Here is a 22,995-nt window from a genome sequence, read left to right as displayed (position 1 = left end):
GTTTCCAAATTGAAAATAATAGAAAGTCCAAGGGATTCAGCTGAAAGAATCTATTAACTCAAGAAATGAGTACTAGGAGAATTGTATGCAGTTTTCCACCGGTAGAGGAACAGATCTGAAGCAATGTAGGTTTATTAGCTGTAACCAGAGGGAAAGGATTCTGGCAGACTTTCCTGGCCTCAGAATCAGGGAGGAAAATGTCAGCAGTACCTGAGAATGTATCCGTATCTACATTTGCGGGATCAACACTGCAGCCCAGGGCATCGAATTTCGACGATCTCACTGCCTTGGAATTCAGTGGCCTCGAAGTTATTTTCCTTGTACAGATTTATTTATCTCCAGTTTCTAATTCTTTTCCAAAAATTCAATTTTACTGGAGCAGAACGGGGTTGAAAACTGAAGCGCACAGCACTTAAGAAACCAACTCCGAACATCTGCTGCTAACGCTGCCCAGACGTCCACCGTCCCCTTGCGGAATCCGGCCTCCGGGGGACCCTCGGCGAGCCCAGGTGTGGACCTCTCCTCCGGCCCAGCCAATCAGAGCGAACCATTTCTCCGGTCACTGTGATTGGCTCGGGGAGGAGCACATGACCCTGCCAGAGCCAATAAGAGGCACTGAAACCTCCCCAGCAACTGCCAGAAACGAGCCATCCCTGCATTCTCCTGGTCTCCAACCTGGGGAGGCATCCACCTGCACACATCTCAGGGGGCACAGGACGCCAGTGCAGGACAAGGTCGGCGTCAGGGAAAGCGGAGACAGGAAGTGCCGATAACACTGAGATCTGAGGATGTGGTCTGGGCCCCCCTTCCAGTGTGGCAGGGGCGGCTCCAGGCTCGCCTCCCTCCTGCAAGTGGTTAATTCCGTTTCCCCGCTAGGGCAGTCGAGGGTTGGGATTCTGTCACCTGCGAGCCTCCATTTCCCAAAAGGTCTGGCATGGCTCATCTGAGAGAAAAGGCTCGCCTCAGAGGCAGCAGCATAATTTGGCTTCTCTTATGTAGCCGAGAACACCGACCTGGCCATGTTCTGTGCATCACGGTGACCTCACACTTCTCAGCTCCTTCTGCCTCCCCCTCCACCTTCCTGGTCCTCCTGAGCTTCCCACGACCCCAGGTTAGGTCAGATTATAAACACTCACGGCATCTGGTACCTCTTTCTTAACAGCATTTATCATCATTGTAATCGAATAAGGAATAGAGTACTTAGAGGATGTCGCTCTCCCTGGCTAGAAGGTAAAGGTCACGAGGACAAAATACGTGCTCAATAAATATAGTCCAGAAGAATAAATGGATGGAGACAGATATATGAAAAATAGAGCTAAAGGCTCTCCTGTAGGGACAATGTGGAGTTTTTCTATTGGTTTTAGAATAACTATCCTAGGGGCGGGTGGCTCAGTGGTATAAGCCTCTGCCTTCAGTTCAGGTCATGATCCCAGGGTCCTGGGATCAAGTTCTGCATTGGGCTCTCTGCTCAGCAGGGAGGCTGCTTCCCTTTCTCTCTGCCGGCCTCTCTGCCTACTTGTGATCTGCCTGTCAAATAGATAAAATCTTAAAAAAAAAAAAAAGAATAACTATCTTATCTCACCTTGGGATGGCTTATAAGCAAATCAAATGAATTCTACACAGAATGAGAATTCTCAAGCTTACAAACATGAGAGTCAGCAAGGAAATGCCAACACTCAAGTGATAAATAGCAAATAGAATATAGTAGCTGTGAGAAAGGCATAAAAGAGTGATATGAGGTGGGTCCGGTCAAGATGGCGGAGAAGTAGCAAGCTGAGACTGCTTCAGCTAGCCGGAGATCAGCTAGATAGCTTATCTAAAGATTGCAAACACCTGAAAATCCATCGGCAGATCGAAGAGAAGAAGAACAGCAATTCTGGAAACAGAAAAACAACCACTTTCTGAAAGGTAGGACCGGCGGAGAAGTGAATCCAAAGCGACGGGAAGATAGACCCCGGGGGGAGGGGCCGGCTCCCGGCAAGCGGCGGAGCAACCGCGCACAAAATCAGGACTTTTAAAAGTCTGTTCCGCGGAGGGACATCGCTCCAGAGGCTAAACCGGAGCGAAGCCCACGCGGGGTCAGCGTGGCCTCAGGTCCCGCAGGGTCACAGAAGGATCGGGGGTGTCTGAGTGTCGCAGAGCTTGCGGGTATTGGAACGGGAAAGCCGGCTACAGAGACAGAGCCGACAGTAAGCTCGCAGCTCCGTGTTACCTTGAACCGGTCGCAGGCTCGGTGAGCTCGGAGCGCGGCCGGAGGTCAGGCAGACGGGAGTAACTGGGCGCTGTTCTCTGAGGGCGCACTGAGGAGTGGGGCCCTGGGCTCTCGGCTCCTCCGGGCCGGAGACCAGGAGGCCGCCATTTGTATTCCCGTCCTCTGGAACTCTACGGAAAGCGCTCAGGGAACAAAAGCTCCTGAAAGCAAACCCGAGCGGATTACTCACCCCGGCCCCGGGTAAGGGCGGTGTAATTCCGCCTGGGGCAAAGACACTTGAAAATCACTACAACAGGCCCCTCCCCCAGAAGATCAACAAGAAATCCAGCCGAGACCAAGCTCACCTACCAAGGAGTGCGGTTTCAATACCAAGGAGAGCAGCAGAATTCCAGAGGAGGAGAAAGCCAAGCACGGAACTCATGGCTTTTTTCCTGTGATTTTTTTTAGTCTTGCAGTTAATTTAATTTTTTCTTTTTCATTTTTTTTTTTTTTTTTCTCGCCTTCGGGTAAAATTTTTTTTTTTTTTAACTGTTACCTTTTTCTTTTTTAACGATTTTTTACTAGTTTATCTAATATATATATATATTTTTTTACATTTTTCTTAGGTGTTTTCTTTTTTAAAAAAAAATTCTTTTCTTTTTTTTTTTTTTTTTTTTTCTTTTTTCTTTCTTCCTTTTTGAACCTCTTTTTATCCCCTTTCTCCCCACTCACGATTTTGGATCTCTTCTAATTTGGCTAAAGCATATTTTCCTGGGGTTGTTGCCACCCTTTTAGTATTTTACTTGCCCCTTCATTTACTCTTATCTGGACAAAATGACAAGACGTAAAAATTCACCACAAAAAAAAGAACAAGAGGCAGTACCGAAGGCTAGGGACCTAATCAATACAGACATCGGTAATATGTCAGATCTAGAGTTCAGAATGACAATTCTCAAGGTTCTAGCCGGGCTCGAAAAAGGCATGGAAGATATTAGAGAAACCCTCTCGAGAGATATAAAAGCCCTTTCTGGAGAAATAAAAGAACTAAAATCTAACCAAGTTGAAATCAAAAAAGCTATTAATGAGGTGCAATCAAAAATGGAGGCTCTCACTGCTAGGATAAATGAGGCAGAAGAAAGAATTAGTGATATAGAAGACCAAATGACAGAGAATAAAGAAGCTGATCAAAAGAGGGACAAACAGCTACTGGACCACGAGGGGAGAATTCGAGAAATAAGTGACACCATAAGACGAAACAACATTAGAATAATTGGGATTCCAGAAGAAGAAGAAAGTGAGAGGGGAGCAGAAGGTATACTGGAGAGAATTATTGGGGAGAATTTCCCCAATATGGCAAAGGGAACAAGCATCAAAATTCAGGAGGTTCAGAGAATGCCCCTCAAAATAAATAAGAATAGGCCCACACCCCGTCACATAATAGTAAAATTTACAAGTCTCAATGACAAAGAGAAAATCCTGAAAGCAGCCCGGGAAAAGAAGTCTGTAACATACAATGGTAAAAATATTAGATTGGCAGCTGACTTATCCACAGAGACCTGGCAGGCCAGAAAGAGCTGGCATGATATTTTCAGAGCACTAAACGAGAAAAACATGCAGCCAAGAATACTATATCCAGCTAGGCTATCATTGAAAATAGAAGGAGAGATTAAAAGCTTCCAGGACAAACAACAACTGAAAGAATTTGCAAATACCAAACCAGCTCTACAGGAAATATTGAAAGGGGTCCTCTAAGCAAAGAGAGAGCCTACAAGTGGTAGATCAGAAAGGAACAGAGACCATATACAGTAACAGTCACCTTACAGGCAATACAATGGCACTAAATTCATATCTCTCAATAGTTACCCTGAATGTGAATGGGCTAAATGCCCCTGTCAAAAGACACAGGGTATCAGAATGGATAAAAAAACAAAACCCATCTATATGTTGCCTCCAAGAAACACATTTTAAGCCCGAAGACACCTCCAGATTTAAAGTGAGGGGGTGGAAAAGAATTTACCATGCTAATGGACATCAGAAGAAAGCAGGAGTGGCAATCCTTATATCAGATCAATTAGATTTTAAGCCAAAGACTGTAATAAGAGATGAGGAAGGACACTATATCATACTCAAAGGGTCTGTCCAACAAGAAGATTTAACAATTTTAAATATCTATGCCCCCAACGTGGGAGCAGCCAACTATATAAACCAATTAATAACAAAATCAAAGAAACACATAAACAACAATACAATAATAGTAGGGGACTTTAATATTCCCCTCACTGAAATGGACAGGTCATCCAAGCAAAAGATCAGCAAGGAAATAAAGGCCTTAAATGACACACTGGACCAGATGGACATCACAGATATATTCAGAATATTTCATCCCAAAGCAACAGAATACACATTCTTCTCTAGTGCACATGGTACATTCTCCAGAATAGATCACATCCTCGGTCCTAAATCAGGACTCAACCAGTATCAAAAGATTGGGATCATTCCCTGCATATTTTCAGACCACAATGCTCTAAAGCTAGAACTCAACCACAAAAGGAAGTTTGGAAAGAACCCAAATACATGGAGACTAAACAGTATCCTTCTAAAGAATGAATGGGTCAACCGGGAAATTAAAGAAGAATTGAAAAAAATCATGGAAACAAATGATAATGAAAATACAACGGTTCAAAATCTGTGGGACACAACAAAGGCAGTCCTGAGAGGAAAATATATAGCGGTACAAGCCTTTCTCAAGAAACAAGAAAGGTCTCAGGTACACAACCTAACCCTACACCTAAAGGAGCTGGAGAAGGAACAAGAAAGAAACCCTAAGCCCAGCAGGAGAAGAGAAATCATAAAGATCAGAGCAGAAATCAATGAAATAGAAACCAAAAAAACAATAGAACAAATCAACGAAACTAGGAGCTGGTTCTTTGAAAGAATTAATAAAATTGATAAACCCCTGGCCCGACTTATCAAAAAGAAAAGAGAAAGGACCCAAATAAATAAAATCATGAATGAAAGAGGAGAGATCACAACTAACACCAAGGAAATACAAACTATTATAAGAACATACTATGAGCAACTCTACGGCAATAAATTTGACAATCTGGAAGAAATGGATGCATTCCTAGAAACATATAAACTACCACAACTGAACCATGAAGAAATAGAAAGCCTGAACAGACCCATAACCAGTAAGGAGATTGAAACAGTCATTAAAAATCTCCAAACAAACAAAAGCCCAGGGCCAGACGGCTTCCCGGGGGAATTCTACCAAACATTTAAAGAAGAACTAATTCCTATTCTCCTGAAACTGTTCCAAAAAATAGAAATGGAAGGAAAACTTCCAAACTCATTTTATGAGGCCAGCATCACCTTGATCCCAAAACCAGACAAGGATCCCACCAAAAAAGAGAGCTATAGACCGATATCCTTGATGAACACAGATGCGAAAATACTCAACAAAATACTAGCCAATCGGATTCAACAGTACATTAAAAAGATTATTCACCACGACCAAGTGGGATTTATTCCAGGGCTGCAAGGTTGGTTCAACATCCGCAAATCAGTCAATGTGATACAACACATCAATAAAAGTAAGAACAAGAACCATATGATACTCTCAATAGATGCTGAAAAAGCATTTGACAAAGTACAACATCCCTTCCTGATCAAAACTCTTCAAAGTGTAGGGATAGAGGGCACATACCTCAATATCATCAAAGCCATCTATGAAAAACCCACCGCAAATATCATTCTCAATGGAGAAAAACTGAAAGCTTTTCCGCTAAGGTCAGGAACACGGCAGGGATGTCCATTATCACCACTGCTATTCAACATCGTACTAGAGGTCCTAGCCTCAGCAATCAGACAACAAAAGGAAATTAAAGGCATCCAAATCGGCAAAGAAGAAGTCAAATTATCACTCTTCGCAGATGATATGATACTATATGTGGAAAACCCAAAAGACTCCACTCCAAAACTGCTAGAACTTATACAGGAATTCAGTAAAGTGTCAGGATATAAAATCAATGCACAGAAATCAGTTGCATTTCTCTACACCAACAGCAAGACAGAAGAAAGAGATATTAAGGAGTCAATCCCATTTACAATTGCATCCAAAACCATAAGATACCTAGGAATAAACCTAACCAAAGAGACACAGAATCTATACTCAGAAAACTATAAAGTACTCATGAAAGAAATTGAGGAAGACACAAAGAAATGGAAAAATGTTCCATGCTCCTGGATTGGAAGAATAAATATTGTGAAAATGTCTATGCTACCTAAAGCAATCTACACATTTAATGCAATTCCTATCAAAGTACCATCCATCTTTTTCAAAGAAATGGAACAAATAATTCTAAAATTTATATGGAACCAGAAAAGACCTCGAATAGCCAAAGGGATATTGAAAAAGAAAGCCAACGTTGGTGGCATCACAATTCCGGACTTCAAGCTCTATTACAAAGCTGTCATCATCAAGACAGCATGGTACTGGCACAAAAACAGACACATAGATCAATGGAACAGAATAGAGAGCCCAGAAATAGACCCTCAACTCTATGGTCAACTAATCTTCGACAAAGCAGGAAAGAATGTCCAATGGAAAAAAGACAGCCTTTTCAATAAATGGTGCTGGGAAAATTGGACAGCCACATGCAGAAAAATGAAATTGGACCATTTCCTTACACCACACACAAAAATAGACTCAAAATGGATGAAGGACCTCAATGTACGAAAGGAATCCATCAAAATCCTTGAGGAGAACACGGGCAGCAACCTCTTCGACCTCTGCCGCAGCAACATCTTCCTAGGAACAACGCAAAAGGCAAGGGAAGCAAGGGAAAAAATGAACTACTGGGATTTCATCAAGATCAAAAGCTTTTGCACAGCAAAGGAAACAGTTAACAAAATCAAAAGACAACTGACAGAATGGGAGAAGATATTTGCAAACGACATATCAGATAAAGGACTAGTGTCCAGAATCTATAAAGAACTTAGCAAACTCAACACCCAAAGAACAAATAATCCAATCAAGAAATGGGCAGAAGACATGAACAGACATTTCTGCAAAGAAGACATCCAGATGGCCAACAGACACATGAAAAAGTGCTCCATATCACTTGGCATCAGGGAAATACAAATCAAAACCACAATGAGATATCACCTCACACCAGTCAGAATGGCTAAAATCAACAAGTCAGGAAATGACAGATGCTGGCGAGGATGCGGAGAAAGGGGAACCCTCCTACACTGTTGGTGGGAATGCAAGCTGGTGCAGCCACTCTGGAAAACAGCATGGAGGTTCCTCAAAATGTTGAAAATAGAACTGCCCTATGACCCAGCAATTGCACTATTGGGTATTTACCCTAAAGATACAAATGTAGTGATCCAAAGGGACACATGCACCCGAATGTTTATAGCAGCAATGTCCACAATAGCCAAACTATGGAAAGAACCTAGATGTCCATCAACAGATGAATGGATCAAGAAGATGTGGTATATATACACAATGGAATACTATGCAGCCATCAAAAGAAATGAAATCTTGCCATTTGCAACAACATGGATGGAACTAGAGCGTATCATGCTTAGCGAAATAAGTCAAGCAGAGAAAGACAACTATCATATGATCTCCCTGATATGAGGAAGTGGTGATGCAACATGGAGGCTTAAGTGGGTAGAAGAATAAATGAAACAAGATGGGATTGGGAGGGAGACAAACCATAAGTGACTCTTAATCTCACAAAACAAACTGAGGGTTGCCGGGGGGAGGGGGTTGGGGAGAAGGGGGTGGGATTATGGACATTGGGGAGGGTATGTGATTTGGTGAGTGCTGTGAAGTGTGTAAACCTGGTGATTCACAGACCTGGGGATAAAAATATATGTATATAAAAAATATATGTTTATAAAAAATAAAAAAAAAAAAAATATAAAAAAATAAATAAAAAAAAAAAAAAAAAAAAAAATAAAAAAATAAAAAAATAAAAAAAAAAAAAAAAAAAAAAAAAAAAGAGTGATATGAAATACTTCAGTTAATGAAGCATGGAAACAGAAGGATATAATTCAACATTAAGTAAAAAAAAAAAAGATTTTTCTGGGAACTGAAAGAGGAGCACTTAAAATATTAATCATTGGTAGTATCAAAGGGCCAAAATAAATGTGATGAAAGAAGCAGATACATCTAAAATGACTTTTGTAACTTTCTTCACTTTTACGTGAATGAAAATCAGATGTGATCTTTTTGTGCTTTTTGGGTAAGAATTTCACTTGTAGCCTTTGAAACTCATACTTTCGAATTGAGAAGAGAAGTGATTTGCTGAGGATGAAATGTTAGAATAAATATTATTGTTACTGAAAGCCATAAGAAAGGGCTTATTATTAATAATAAGAAGCAAACAGGTGCACAGGTGAACAGAGTTCTTATCCACCGGCCCCCCAGCCTCAATCCCCGGGGCACCAGTTCCAGTAATTTCTTCCCAAAGCCTGGGGAAGCTACTCTGAACTGTCTTCTCCCTCTGGTTCACATAGCCATCACAAAACTGCGTTGAAGAACAAGACTGAAAAAGAGCTTCTGATAAAATCAATCATACAGATTCAAACAAGGATAATACAAGCACTTACACATGAGTCTGGCTTGAAAAGGGCTCTATTTCTGGACTGGACTGTGCCTGGTTTCAAGGAGAGTCATTGCTACAGATTCTGTCTCTCTCACAAAAGGACTCATAAAACTTTTATTTTCTCTAAAGACCATGTTAAACTACTCAGCAAAAGCTGTCCAAATGGCCATGGAGCATCCTAGCCAGAGTCCATTTTCAGACCTGGTAGACCACTTTCCTTTGCTAACTGTGGGCAATATTCAACTTATCCTAAGAAAGTGCTGGTTCAGACCCCTTTGGCCCTCCCCAGGTCATTGTGGTTCTTCCTTGCTTTGGGATGATGAAGTGTGGGATGCTACAGAGTTGGGGCATATGATCAAAGGAATGGGTCATCCGGGAAATCATTTCTCTAGTGTCTGGAAAATGCTTTCCCAGGTGTCAGTGCCCTGTGCCAACTCCCAGTCTTTGGGAAGGAGATTAAGTGACCTTAGAAAAACTGCTTTCTCAGTTGTGTTAGTCGTAAAGTAGGAGTCATAGTACCTTGCCTATCTGCCTGAAGACAGAAGGTCAAATAAAATCATAGACCTCAGTGTTTGGGAATGTCTAGAGTGCCTATCAACTCTACATTTATTGTAAATAATTAAAAAAAAAAAACCCAAGATAGTAAAGCAATTAGAAAAGGCAAATATAATACACTGAAGGAGATTTCTTTCAACCTTGACAGTATTGACATTTGAGGCCAGATAATTCTTGGTGGTGGCTGCCGATATGCATTGTAGAGTATTCGGCAGGATCTCTGGATTATATGTGTCAGGGGTCAGCGCCCCACTCCCCCAGCCCACCCTGAGCTGTAACAACCCAGAAATGTCTCTGGAGGTCATCTAATGCCTTCTGGGGTGGGAGGCAAGCCTGCCCCTCTGTTGAGAATCACCGCCCTCCAGGAAAAGCGGTGTCCGCCCCCACCTGAAAGCTGACACTGCCCACGGGCAGGTAGCTGTGGTCCTCCAGCATGCTCAGGTACTCGGCCACCAAGGCAGCCGCGTGCACCAGGCACATGGCGGCCTCCGTGTAGCATTTCTTCTTGGTGTGTTTCTCCGCCATGTTCTGGAGCCAGGTCAGCCGCAGATCAGGGGACGTCTGGTAACTCTTGGCAATTCTGAGGACAGATTAAGAATGTTTCAAGGACAGCTGGCTCATGACACTGTTTTTCTGCTGTGGGTGGCCACTTTCTTCCCCACCAAGAATCCCTCCCCCGACCTGCCCTTTCCCCACCTGTTCAGAAAATGAGAGAAAAAGCAAACATGTGTCAGTCGTTTTCCATCCACAGGTAGGGTGTCCTGGACCTCGAGAAATAGCATTTACTTCCAGTTTCATGGGGAAGAAAAAGGCCCAATCAAATGAGGTCTGTCTTAATGGATCTCTAGCAATTTTCTTCGTTTTCCTTCCTTTCTCTCAGAATAATAATAACAAGACAGAAGTACGACCCGTCTATGACAGCACATCAGAATCAATTTTTTTCTCTAAGTAGTTTCTCCCGAACGAGGAGCATAAAGACAAAGTTTCAAACTATCAAGTAAAATATGAATTCTACTTAAATGGTACATGTATATTTGAATATAACTGGGAAAAAAAGGAAATAATTCATATGATAATAGATAGTTCTTTTCTCTCATTCTATGATAAGTAGAGGATAGTATTATAAAAGGTACCTCAGTTGAAATTAGGGGGATATTTCTAAAATTATAATTTTTAAAGATTTTATTTATTTATTTGAGAGAGAGAGAGAGAATGAGAGAGAGTGACCATGAGAAGGGGGACGGTCAGAGGGAGAAGCAGACTTCCTGCCAAGCAGGGAGCCCCAATGCAGGACTCGATCCTGGGACTCCAGGATCATGACCTGAGCCAAAGGCAGTTGCTTAACCAACTGAGCCACCCAGGCACCCCAGGGGGATATTTCTAAAAGGGATTACATGAATCAACCCACTGTGAATGATTACTTTCTACTAACTTCTCTTTATGCTTTTGGATGTCATCGAAATCACTGTACTCACATGACCTATAATAATCACACTAACAAGACCTCCAAGTGACAAACCCTAGGCCCTCAGCTGACGGCCTTGATTTGGTCAGAAAAGTGTACCTGTACATGAGATCCATCAGCATCTCGGGATCTTCCTGGAACTCCCTCATTTTCACGGTGTCGTATAAGATGCTGTTCAAATTGCACAGAAGTTCCTCCACCTGCAAAAAAAAAAAGCGAGCGGCTCTAATCAATCCTGGTTTTGTCATCCACGGTGACAGGCTGGAGTTGCGTTGGAAGGGCACCGGCCAGCCACGGGCGGGCTTCTTGGTGGGAGCAGAACTCGCAGGTGGAGGGGAGCCGGGAGGGGCCGTCCGTGGCCTTCACTTTTGCAGGTCCCTGTGCTTCAGAGGCCCAGACGTGAGTTGGCCCTTGGGATCCATGATTTAGCCCTGAATCCTTATACTATCTTCCCTCTTTTTGTTTAAAGTAACTTGAGCTAGTTTCGGTTATTTGCCACCTAAACGAGCCTCTAGCTGTACTCTGGAACATCAGGGGTCTTTACACCAATAGGAGGCAGCTTAGGACTTCTGCTTACACTATGTATGTGTGTGTATGTGTGTGTGTGTGTGTGTGTAATATAATATAATACAATAATATATGATAATATATGATACAGTAATATATATGATGTGATATATATGATATATAATATAGTGTGCTGTATATTAAATACAAGAGTGTGCTATATATTAAATACATGTGTATACATAATATTTATGTATTTTATATATAACCTGTTACATAATTACATATTATATGTGTTACATAAATTCACAGTATACACACACACACACACACACACACACACACTCAAGTTTATATGGCTGATCTCGAACCTGTGTGTGAGGTAAGGCGCGCTCTTCAGCTTACCTGGGTCGGGAAAGGAGTGGCCTGCATGGCCGTGTCCTCTTCTGCATAAGCCAAGATCGTTCTCAAGGATCTTCTCAGGTACTCCTCATTAAAGTCTGGTGCTTTGCCCACCAAAGATGCCAGAGACATGGTTACCTGCATCTTTACTCTTGCAAAGTTCTGCGTCAGGAGGAGGAGAAGAAGGAACCAATAAGAGGCACCTGGCCTGCAGATAAGGGAAGGCAGGCGCGCCAGACACCCGGGACTCCCCAATGTTTCTTTTTGCTCCGTCTCCACCACTTCCTTTTCTCTCAATGAAATGTGAGCTCTGCTTTGCACGAGATTCATATCATTGTTTAAATGGTTTAAATGGATATTGCTCTGACATAAATCCGTCAGCGGCCTTTAAATTTTCATGGAGGACTGGATGGCCTCTATGCTGCAAGGCTAGGAGGTTGCTACAAAGTTGGGTCTCAAAAATGGATCCTTTTGTACCAAGATTCCTCTTCTTGGGACATGACTTAAACTGGAAAAAGGAACAGTATCTCCATGGCCACATTTTCTGAGATTCTGGACCCTGGACAGGCAGTGAGTTTCTGTTTCTCCTTCCCTTCTAGCCCTATGGAAAAATATGGTTATCCTGCAGGCCCCAAGAAAATGTCCTAAATATTTTCAATAATTATGTCTCACACATGATGAGGATCCTATCTTTTTTCCATGGTCCAATTTATCTTTTAAGATCTCTTGGGGGTGCTCATCAATATGACCACAATATGACCACAAACTAAACTAAAATCTAGATAAATCTAAATAAACTAACATCTAGAAAAACTAAAGCAAAGGTTAATGCTTCTGCAATAAAGCATAAATCCAAAGGCTGCAAAGCTTCAGTTAAAACTCAGGGGCAGATGACGCTGGACATTCAAATTCTCACCCACAGGTCACACTGGTCCCATGCAATCAGATTTTGGAAACAAGACAAACGCTGCTGAATTCTTAGCCTGCCTGGTGTATTTTTCCCCACAGAGGACAACTTTTAATCTACCTATATTCACTCGGCCATCCTTGAAACACACGGATGGAAACCACTGCCTTCACCAGTCTCCATCTTCACTTCTGGTTACAAACTCAAAAGCTGCTATCCGTCTACATCATCAATGGTCTCCCCATCACATGCAACAGAAGGAAATGGTGATCCCACAAACTTTCTCTCAACCAATGTTTGCACTGACTTTGGGCCACTTGCACTGATTCTGGGTCCCCCCGCCCCCGCCCACTGGTGGGAGTTCTTACACTAGTGGCTCCAAAGCTGAACCTCATGAGCAGGTAGAGGGTGGCACAGGCTTGGCTCCGGGTGACGTCCATGCTGCTGCTGCAGTGGTGTAAGACTCGCTGGCACAGGTCCGCACACTGTTCCACCTCCTCCTCAAACAGCAAATCCCCGAACTAGGAGAGACACAGAGGCCATGAGGCAGCCCTTGGTCCCTTCATATTTTGTCTGGGTGGATGCCTGCTGAAATAGGCAATGTCTGCCGGGACAAGCAGAGAGGCTAGAAGAATTCATGCATTGCTCCATAAAGAAAATGAGCTCCTTGAGTCTGAAGAAGAATGCAAGCCACAGAGTCCACCTAAGATTTAATTATGAACCACACAACCAAGATCAGGGCATAGGTGTAATTCACCGCAATGTTATCCAGGCTACATGTACCAGCAAAGTCATCTCTATACAGGAATGACCTACGTTTTCTGAGCCCCCGGGAAAGGACTGGTGACCAAGAAAGAGAAAATCAACCTGAGAAGGGAGAGCAGAAGAATCGTACTTTCTAAATGTAACTGATTCCAGGGTTCCTGGCTGGCTCAGTTGGAAAAGCATGCTACTCTTAATCTCGGGGTCATAAGTTTGAGCCCCTGCTGAGTGTAGAGATCACTTAAATAAATAAATAAACTTAAAACAAAATGTAAAAGATCCCATTAAGCAGGTACCAACTGAGAGTTTTCCAATCCTGGAGGAGAAAGTAAACTGCATTAGACCACTTGATGTCAGGAAAATCTATATTCTTCAGGCTATGAAAAATTTACTTCTAAATCTTCTCTTATTTTACGACAAGACACTCTGGAAGACTTACTGATGGGCGTCCGCATTTAGGACAGTAATCTCACCCAGATGCGGTACTGGAAAGGGTGAAAGGTAAGGGTGTGAGGTTGCATTTGCTCTCCTGTCTCCATTGAGTGCCTGTCGGAGGCAGGCCCCTGGCCAGGGCGGCCTCAGCCATTAAAAGATGGAGCCTGGCTAGTTGCCAGGTTAGGATTGCCTCGTGAGACTAAGCGGAACGCCCAAAGAGGAAGTAAACAGCATTGGTTGCTAGCGAAGTTGTTCGTTTAGGTGCACAGCCTGATTCGCTCGCTCCTGTACCCTGCTCGCTGATTGGTCATGTAAGCGTATATAAGTGTGTAGACTTGCGGAAATAAAGAGAGAGAAGATGCATCCGAACCAGGGCATCTTGTCGTCCTTGCGGGGCGAGGGTGATAAGTGCCCATGTCAAATGCCTATAGTTCTGCCCACATTTTAAGCGGGAGACCCACTGACTCTCTCCTGGTGACTTCTCAAAAAATCAGGGCATTCGCTTTATTCTCAGAGAGACTTAAAACCTTTACCTTGATGTCACTTAATACCATGCTGTGTGGGTTTGGGGACCCCTGAGAGGAGAATGTGTGAAACCAGGTGAAACTCTCAGCTCTTAATTAGGAATAAGAAAACAAGCATCCCGTGTTTACCTTGGCAATGAGAGCCCGGAGTGTCGCAAAGCAGTGAGTCAGGTAGGTGGTGCTCTGATCGCAGCTCAGAGAATTCACCAGCACCCTGAGAACACCTCCCAACAGGCTGTCTTTACAGTCCAGAGCCGAGCTTGCCTGGGGGAAACAGAAGAACAGCATCACTGAATCCCTGTGCCATGCCAGGGAGTGGTGGGGTGAAGACACAAATCAGCCCTCTTGACAATTAGCACAGCGATGCTGACATCCCATCTCTCTGAGTCTAAGATCTTCAGGGTTTGGCCACCACACACATCATCCATTACCATGACAGCTGAGGACCTATATCCAAATGACTTTACTCTAAAACTCCCAAATGATTTGGGATTTATGCCCAGTTCCGGGCTGCTACACTAAGTTATGAGGCACACCTCCCCCTCCCCATCCCAGACAACAGCTCTTGGAATGTTCTTCCTTTATATAGAAGGCACAGCTTTCCTTGTGGGCTTCAAAGCACAACTGTGGGCTTCCCAGTACAAAAGGGGCTGCTTGATGGCAGCAGTGTTTCCAAATAGAACAGTGAGACTAATCCCACTGAAGGTAATGACAGGTAAATGCCATTTCTTTGGGAAAAAGAAAAAATCACTGTGAGGACTGGTAAGTGTATAGCAATCAGAGCAGCGATGGATAGAGATATTATCAATATGAGGCCAAGTGTTTAAGATATCAAAGACATCACATACTTTTTGTCTTTCTGTTTCTGTAACAATTACTTTGATTTTAGACTACTTAAAAGTAGGATAACTAAGGTTTCCCTGGGTTTCAACAATATTTCTTTTTCTAGTTCCCCAAAGCATCACTGGATCCACCCGAATAAATGATTTCTCACTGGAAACATGGTGGGACTCATTTCTCAAGTTCACCAATACCCCATTATCCCCTAGACTTCTTGGGAATTTTTGGAAACACTCACTTAGCAGATAAAATTGTCTTACTGCAACGTTCATAGTGGCACTATGCTTTTCTGCAGTGGGGATGGCAAATTCATGGTACAAGTGATTTTCCTTCCCCAGTTGGGGTCCAAAGTAGACCTCATTATTCAGACCCAACACCTCTGCCACCTGGTCCAGTCATAATCTTAGCTCCCATACGAGATGTCAACCTTAATTCAACTGGGGTTGTCCCAAACCACCTTAGCTCTCATCCCTATTCTAGATCATCAGCTACAAGCCCCCATCTGTATTATACGCTTGGTACACACTTGGCATATTTAAGTATAGGATCACCTTGTCAATACCCAAGGGAGCAGCGAGTCAAAGAAGCCAGAAGAACGTTGATTATCTCTGGAATTTGTAAGGTGAACAGTATTGTAAATGGTTAAAAAAAAAAAGGCATTTGGGGATCACATTTCTCTCCCAGTTACCTATAAAGAGATCCTTATTAAATTCCAGTAAACATGTCGAACAGATCAGGTGTGTGTTGTCCTCACCTGGATAATGTTCTCCTGCATATCCAGGATGATTAAGTTTGCCTCTGTAGCCAGATTGCCACTGATCAGGGCTTCTTGATCTAACTCTGCCTTTGTTCTAAGAAAAAAAAAAAAAGGGTCAAATTGAAGAGCCTATCAAAGCCGGCTGAGTTCCAGTGATGGCAATCTGTGCACCAAGGTGTAAAGAAATATTCTGAATAGCCCATCGTGAAATGAAAACAGAGGAGGTGGCCACAGGGCACCAGAGAGTGCAGGGTGCTTTCTGCGACCACTGCCTGGTGAAAACCATTTTTTAGGTCAAGTCTCCAGATTATCTGCAGCCCTACTACTATGAATAATGATGACAGAGAAACAGCAAAATGGGGAGAAAAAGCAATTACTGGTGGCTACTAGCCACCAGGCAAGTCAATCCGATGCTGGTGAAGCCTCGGGCCATTCCTGGGTTTCTTGCATGAGAACCAGCTCTAGATCGGAGTCAAGGGAAGCCTGTGGCACAGGCCAGAGGGAGTGGGGCAGGGTGTGATCTGAGCTCCGCAGACAGCAACGGTGCTGGATGAGGAAAGCTGGTGCTTCTGAACTGGGGCAGGCAAGAGTTAGGCTCTTGATGTCCCAAAGACCACCTTGGGGGGTTGCTTGGTCAAGTGTAGACCTTTTGTCTAGACTTTTCCCCCAGTGGCAGCAAGGTGGTACTCCTGCGGGACAACAGGTTCATCTGACATCCCGGTGGGCGTTACCGCCCACGAGGGAAGGGTAGGGAACAGGACATTGCCTGGCGCTGCTTTTCCTCGAGGTTTCCGTCTTGAGGAACCAGAACATTTCAGGCACTGTTCAATGATTCCTATAAAATCTAAGTGATGCTGGAAAGGGATATCTTGTAACATCACATTTAGTGGCCAGAAAAGGGAAGTGTGAAGATGTCATTTCCCCAAGACGCCCCAGAGGCTAAAATGTCACCCCAGGGCTTGGGGCGTCAGGATGTATGAGCCCACAAGTCTTGACCAGGACCAGCACCTCGTTGTTCCTGAGTCCTCTTCACCCAACTGTGGGAGCTCTGCCACTGCTTACTCCCTGCTGAGGGCTCAGAATAAGTATTTCCTTGTGTTTTAAATGTTTTCAAGCCAGGGCGCCTTAGGGGCTCAGTCGGTTAAGTGTCTGCCTTTGGCTCAGGGCATGATTTCGGGGTCCTGGGATCGAGTCCCGCATCAGGCTCCCTGCTTGGAAGGGAGCCTGCTTCTCCCTCTCCACCTGCTTGTGCTCTCTTTCTCTAACAAATACACAAATAACATCTTTAAAATTTTTAAGCTTAGGACAGGGTCTTGGGTCCCAAGGGGCTCTACATTGTATTTCATTCTGCAAGTGATAATATTTGCATAAAAAAGTGAAATATAGAAGCTATTTTTAAAAAAGGTATTGGTAGATTTAGGTTTTGAGCAGGGCGATGCGACAGAAATGTAATGAAGAAAACAAATGTCGTTCTCCATTTTGCCAAAGCCACAGTAAAGAAAGCAAAAAAAAAAAAAAATCATGTGAAAGTAACAGAAGAATTTTTTTGACCCAATACAGAAAAAGAATTGTCCATGTGTAATCACTATGAAAATTACTAATGAGACCTTTTCCATTCCTTCACTGGTGCTAAATCATCAAAATCTTGCCTGTATGTTTTACTTGTAGCACTAATGAGGCTACTCTATGGGACAAAGCAGACCTAGATCTGGTTTTCATTTTTGTTGTCAAAGTTTTTCAATTGTGGTAAAATACACATAACATAAAATTTCCTATCTGAACCATTTTAAAGTGTACTGTTCAGTGGTATTAAGCACATTTGTATTTTCTTGCAACTCTCATTGCCACTTATCTAGTTTTTAGAACACCTACCACCCAGTCCTTTAAGACGCTGGTTCTAAAATTGGACCGGACAGCAGAATCACCTCGAGAGTTTTACCGAACACTGACGTCTGGGTCCTACTGTGGGAGGTTCTGAATACATTGTTCTGGGGTCCATTTGGACCCGGGCAGCTTTAAAATCTCTCCTGGTTGATTCTAATCTATAGTCCTGTTGAACATGACTGCTCTAGAAGAAACAGACCCAAAATAATTAAAAAATGATCTGAAAGAAAAAGGTAAAAGACCCCACTATTATAATTACGAAAAGTTTTTCAAATAGCTAACTCTCACTATGGTTCTCTCGAAAAAGAAAAACAAACAAAAACAAACAAACAAAAAAACCCCAAAACCCACATCAGCCCGACTGGGGAGTGCTGGGAAGTACTACACAGAAAGACTCAGTGTGGTGTTCTTTCTTTCTTTCTTTTTTTTAAGATTTTTTTTTTTTAATTTCTTTATTTGACAGACAGAGATCACAAGTAGACAGAGAGGCAGGCAGAGAGAGAGAGAGAGAAGAGGAAGCAGGTTCCCTGAGGAGCAGAGAGCCTGATCCCAGGACCCTGGGATCATGACCTGAGCTGAAGGCAGAGGCTTTAACCCACTGAGCCACCCAGGCGCCTCTGTGTGGTGTTATTTCTGCAAGCAAAAGGGAAAAGTTTCCCCAAACCTCAGTTTATGCAGCCCGGGTCAAACATGACCCGGCTCCTCTCCTAATCTCAGCAAGTAAACAGCCCAACCCCCTAAGTGGTTCTTTGTGTGTCAAGTGTGTGGGGCGGGGCCTTGAACCATGTAATGTTCTGCTCAGTGAACCCTGAGATTCATACCTGCTGCAAAGAGGAACAGCACAGGTGAGCTCTCTTCAACATACTTAGTGGCACGTCTTACATATTCAAATTCTTACACGTTTATCTTAGACATTGCAATCCAAGCAGCAGGTTGGATTTTTTATATTTTTTGCTGATAATAGCATACATTATCTTATGTCTATGTTATATATAGTGCACGTGTGTGTATAGAGAGAGAATCATACACACACCCATTGTAGGAGATACAGCAAAGTATAAAGAAGAAAACATCAATAACATTAATGTCCAGAGAGAAGAACCCAAGGAAAACCGCTGTTAATATTTTGGTAAATTTCCTGCCAGTCTTAAAGTGTATTTACCCTAAGCAGCTGAGGATTTAAGATTCTATTCCAAAATCAAGTGTCTGTCCTATTTTTCCAACCTTACATCATAAGCATGTCCTACGTCATGCAATTTTAATACCAACCTAATATTTCTCTACAAAGTTCCCTATTCTCGAGCATTTAGAATGTTTCCATTTTTAAAATATTGAGCGATACTGATGTAAATATGTGTGACTACACATTTTGCACACTATGAATTTGAACTATGTGGTCTCGGGTCCCCTGTCCTGTCCCTGTCCCCTCCAGCAGCTCCGGTAAGGCTACCTGACATTGCTAAACACTCGTTTTCTTTAACTGCTTAGCAGTGCGGTCAAGCTTTCAGAGCTGTGAATCATAGCTCCTTATACCTTCGATCTTCCTGGGTGCCCGGACAGAGCGAATTTACACAGGTAACGATGTTTCCCTTCCTTCCCCTTGGAAGGATACAGTTGTTTTGGTAATACAAGTAGCCTGGGAAAAAGGGTTTTAGATTTTAGGTAAAAGTAGCACAAAGCTGCTGAGTGACGCACTTATCTTGTTTCTCATTAGCTTGCCGCCAATGTGTCTGCTCCTTCCTCCATCTCAAATTTTCATTGAGGCCTGGAAATCGGTCATTCCCTAGGAGTTAAGAAATGCACGAGAGGAATGTGATTAGCATGAAACCCTCCAAGATAACCAGAAGTTCCGTAACCCGCTAGGGCAGAGAGGACTCAGCACTGTGCCTCTGGCTAATTAGAGCCCGTGCTGGACCCTGGGTGGGGGGCGGTGGCGCTGGGGCAGGGAGACAGGGCTGCCTGGGACCCGGCCGCCTGCACTTTGACGGACAGCCTACCGTTTTAGAACCCTTGCCTTTCTGGAGAGGGGGTGAGCATATGTGCCCTGAACAGAGGGTCCCAGTGAAATTGGGGTTCTCAGTGAAATACTGAAGAGGAGAGTGTGGGGAGGGTGCCCCCTCCCCAGCACTGTAAGAGCTGAGCTTCTCCCAAGTTCCTGGCCACTGTGTCCCATGACATGGACGAGCTGTCACCCTGTGTAACTTGGAGCAGGGTGACCAAGACGGAGCATGCCTGAGCACCTCTCTCTGCCATATAGCAGCGAGTTCAGCCTTGATGAGATCATTCCTGGTGAGCCTGGAACACCCGGACACCCCTGTGGCTGGGATGGGGGGGGGGATCGGTTGTGTTCTAGAAATACCCTGAACAATCTGGGGAGTCGATTTTGGAATCAGTATTATCCAGTGTCTTGGCCATGCTTCACAAAAATGAGTCAAACGCCCTGGGAGAGGCTTTGACCTTGAGGGCGACCACATTCCATCTATCCTGTGACTCATGTCCTTGGAGGTGGACAAGTCTTGAACAGAAGATGCACGTGGGGACATTTCTGGGGTTCCTGTGACCTCCGGATAGCCGCCTTCCCTTGCAAGCACAGAGCAGGCACAGAATCCGGGAACCGGTTTGCCTTCATTACCCTGACATCTTAGGAAAGCGAGTAGGTCTGCTCGCATTTAAGGATGTTTCCCTTCACCAAGGGTGTAAAACCCGCAGACGAGAAGCAAGGAAGGGCAAGGCCTACGTACCGGGAGCCCGGCAGCGCCGCATCATCTCCCCACGGGCCCCTTCCCCGCGGAGCAAAGCCTCTTCCAGCCTGGCCTTGACATCCCTTGACTTCTGCAGGACTTGGGTACTGACTTTGTCAGAACTCTGTTTTCCCTGGACAGGACAGAGGCAGAAGGATGTTTAGTGTGGTGAGATCTCTGTCCGTGGGAAGAATCCTCAAAACACAACATACTCTGCGGCGAACGGCTGCCGTTTTGGACACGTGCCCCCACAGAGAGGCTGCTCAGGGGGGTCCCGTGGCTCAAATCCTGCAAATGAGAATGGGGTTCTCTCTGCAGAAGGCAGAGATCCTTTCCCTGAAAAATGGTCGTATCTAGACTGCAAAGAGGTTATGGGTTTTAGTACAGAAGTGAGACCAATAGATGATGCCTCCATTGTCCCCCAAGCCAAGGGGAACCATAGTAATGACATTGATCTGAACATGGGAGCTAAGAGCTGCTGTAAGGCTGAGCCACCTCATGCTCACCTTGTACTCGAAACACGAGACACAGATGAAAAGGAGATCCAGGATCCTATTGAGCTGCATGGACGGCAGGTCGGCGATCCACTTCCTGATGAGGCTCTGGTCGGCGTTCTTCATGATCCAGAGGAAACAGATCATGAGGTTGCGGGTGGTGTCGGCATTCAGCATGTTGTACTGCTTGTAGGGCTGCAGGGAGGCAGAGGGTGAGGTGGATGCAGGGGAAGGAGTGAGTGACGGGAACCCCAAAGGCTTCGGGGATGCTACGTTCTTAGAACACAGGCACTGCCCTTTGCTCCTGGCTGAGGAACTGTTTCTAGGAATCCGGCCTTTCCTGGACTATGAAGCTGTAATCCCTGAGCTGAGGGGCTTGGCAGTGTCTGAGCCAGGCTTTCGGGCACATCTTGTGGGCTCCCTCCATCTCCGGAGCAGCGTGGTCTGGTGGTCTATCCTGCCTTGACCAGGGCTCCCCAGTCTCACTGATAAAAAGGAGGCTTCCAAACTGCTAAGATTCCAAGTATTTCTCCTTCCAGCTGGACACCGGAGGGCTGAACTTAGGGAAGAAAACAAGACTAGCCAGGATCCAGAAACCTCCTAACTGTGCAGGAATTAACTTCTTTGTCGGAGTCCAGAGGATAATACGAGGGTCACCAAGTGCTCGGCAAAGAAATCAAATCCCTAATTTAGTGCAGTCCTCGATGCTGGGACTTGGGGGTTGGGGGTTGGGGGTTGGGGGCTCAGGCTATTTGCTTAAAGACCCCAGTCCCAAGGGTTCGATTTCGAGTCCTGAGCGCGCTTTCGTTACTCATCCAATGAAGACAAAGACCAGTGTACCACATCTTTGGTTCACAAGGCCGTGTACCAACACCCAATGGAATGTGAAACCCCCTGTTTGTGAGTATGTGTGAGAAATGTTGGTTTGGGATGCGAATGGTAGAGCTTCTGAAATTAGCTGAGTTTTCCTGAGTATGGTGACAAGAAGCTACGAAAACCTTAGTGATAGGGGTGCCTGGGTGGTGGCTCAGTGGGTTAAAGCCTCTGCCTTCAGCTCAGGTCATGATCCCAGGGTCCTGGAATCGAGCCCCGCATCAGGCTCTCTGCTCAGCGGGGAGCCTGCTCCTGCCTGCCTCTCTGCCTACTTGTGATCTCTCTGTCAAATAAATAAATAAATAAAATCTTTAAAAAAAAAAAAAAACCAGAAAACCTTAGTGATAACTTCCCAGGGAAGATCTTCTAGCTGTGAACTCTGGGCATCTGAGGATGTCCCCTTCAAGCCAAATAATAATGTAAAAGGCACGGACTCCCTTGGGCAACTAACTTGGGTAAGACGCACATTACTAAGGTGAAGGAAGTCATGAAACACAGCATTTCCCCAACAATGAGGGAGGTCAACTCTCAAATGTCTTTTCTCTTTCTTACATCCTTGCCTTCCAGCCCTCCTGGGGGTGTCCTGGTGGGCGTCAGGGGTTTGCTTAGTGCTGGAGGGAAGAGAGGAAAGCCATCCAGCAGAGAAGCTACTGAGGTCTAGATGCTGCCTTCCCAGGAGAGAACCGAGGGAGTTCTCTGTGGATGTACACCCTAAGCTGAGACGCAAAGTTAAATTAAGCTGGATGGGGAGGCACCGTCACCATCTCCCAAAGGGAGTCAAGGCTCCCCAAGGAACAGAGTTGCCACCTCAAGGAAATCAGACCCTGTGCTTCTGGAGATGGTGCTCTTTAAGCCAGAGTCTGTGCAAAAGCCTAGAGCTATCCAACTCTGTTTGGGCTCCCTGGGGACCCAGAAAAGCTGAAGTCTTTTGTCAAAGAAATACTCACCCCCAAGAAACTGGCTCCTTCAATCATTTTTTGGGAGGCAAACACAGTGTAATGATAAACATAGAATAAATACCACTTTGTGCTGACCCCA

At 44.4% G+C, this 22,995-nt stretch overlaps 1 protein-coding gene across 3 annotated transcripts in view; it reads right to left on the bottom strand.

Moving 5' to 3' along the window:
* DOCK8 (dedicator of cytokinesis 8) overlaps positions 1–22,995 on the bottom strand; it is a 209,058-nt gene that overhangs the window by 23,934 nt on the left and 162,129 nt on the right. For all 3 annotated transcript variants that reach the window (XM_059142619.1, XM_059142620.1, XM_059142621.1), the window contains 9 exons: positions 21,097–21,279; positions 20,591–20,723; positions 19,545–19,632; positions 15,963–16,059; positions 14,498–14,632; positions 13,016–13,168; positions 11,744–11,902; positions 10,931–11,031; positions 9,754–9,946 (listed from right to left, as the gene is read on the bottom strand). In XM_059142619.1, the coding sequence (XP_058998602.1) occupies positions 9,754–9,946; positions 10,931–11,031; positions 11,744–11,902; positions 13,016–13,168; positions 14,498–14,632; positions 15,963–16,059; positions 19,545–19,632; positions 20,591–20,723; positions 21,097–21,279 (1,242 nt within the window). The remainder of the gene's footprint in view (positions 1–9,753; positions 9,947–10,930; positions 11,032–11,743; positions 11,903–13,015; positions 13,169–14,497; positions 14,633–15,962; positions 16,060–19,544; positions 19,633–20,590; positions 20,724–21,096; positions 21,280–22,995) is intronic.

Source organism: Mustela lutreola, chromosome 12, assembly GCF_030435805.1.
Source record: "Mustela lutreola isolate mMusLut2 chromosome 12, mMusLut2.pri, whole genome shotgun sequence".
Taxonomy (NCBI): Eukaryota; Metazoa; Chordata; class Mammalia; order Carnivora; family Mustelidae; genus Mustela; species Mustela lutreola.
Note: the sequence above shows the minus strand (reverse complement) of the source record. Positions and strands in the feature narration are given on the sequence as shown.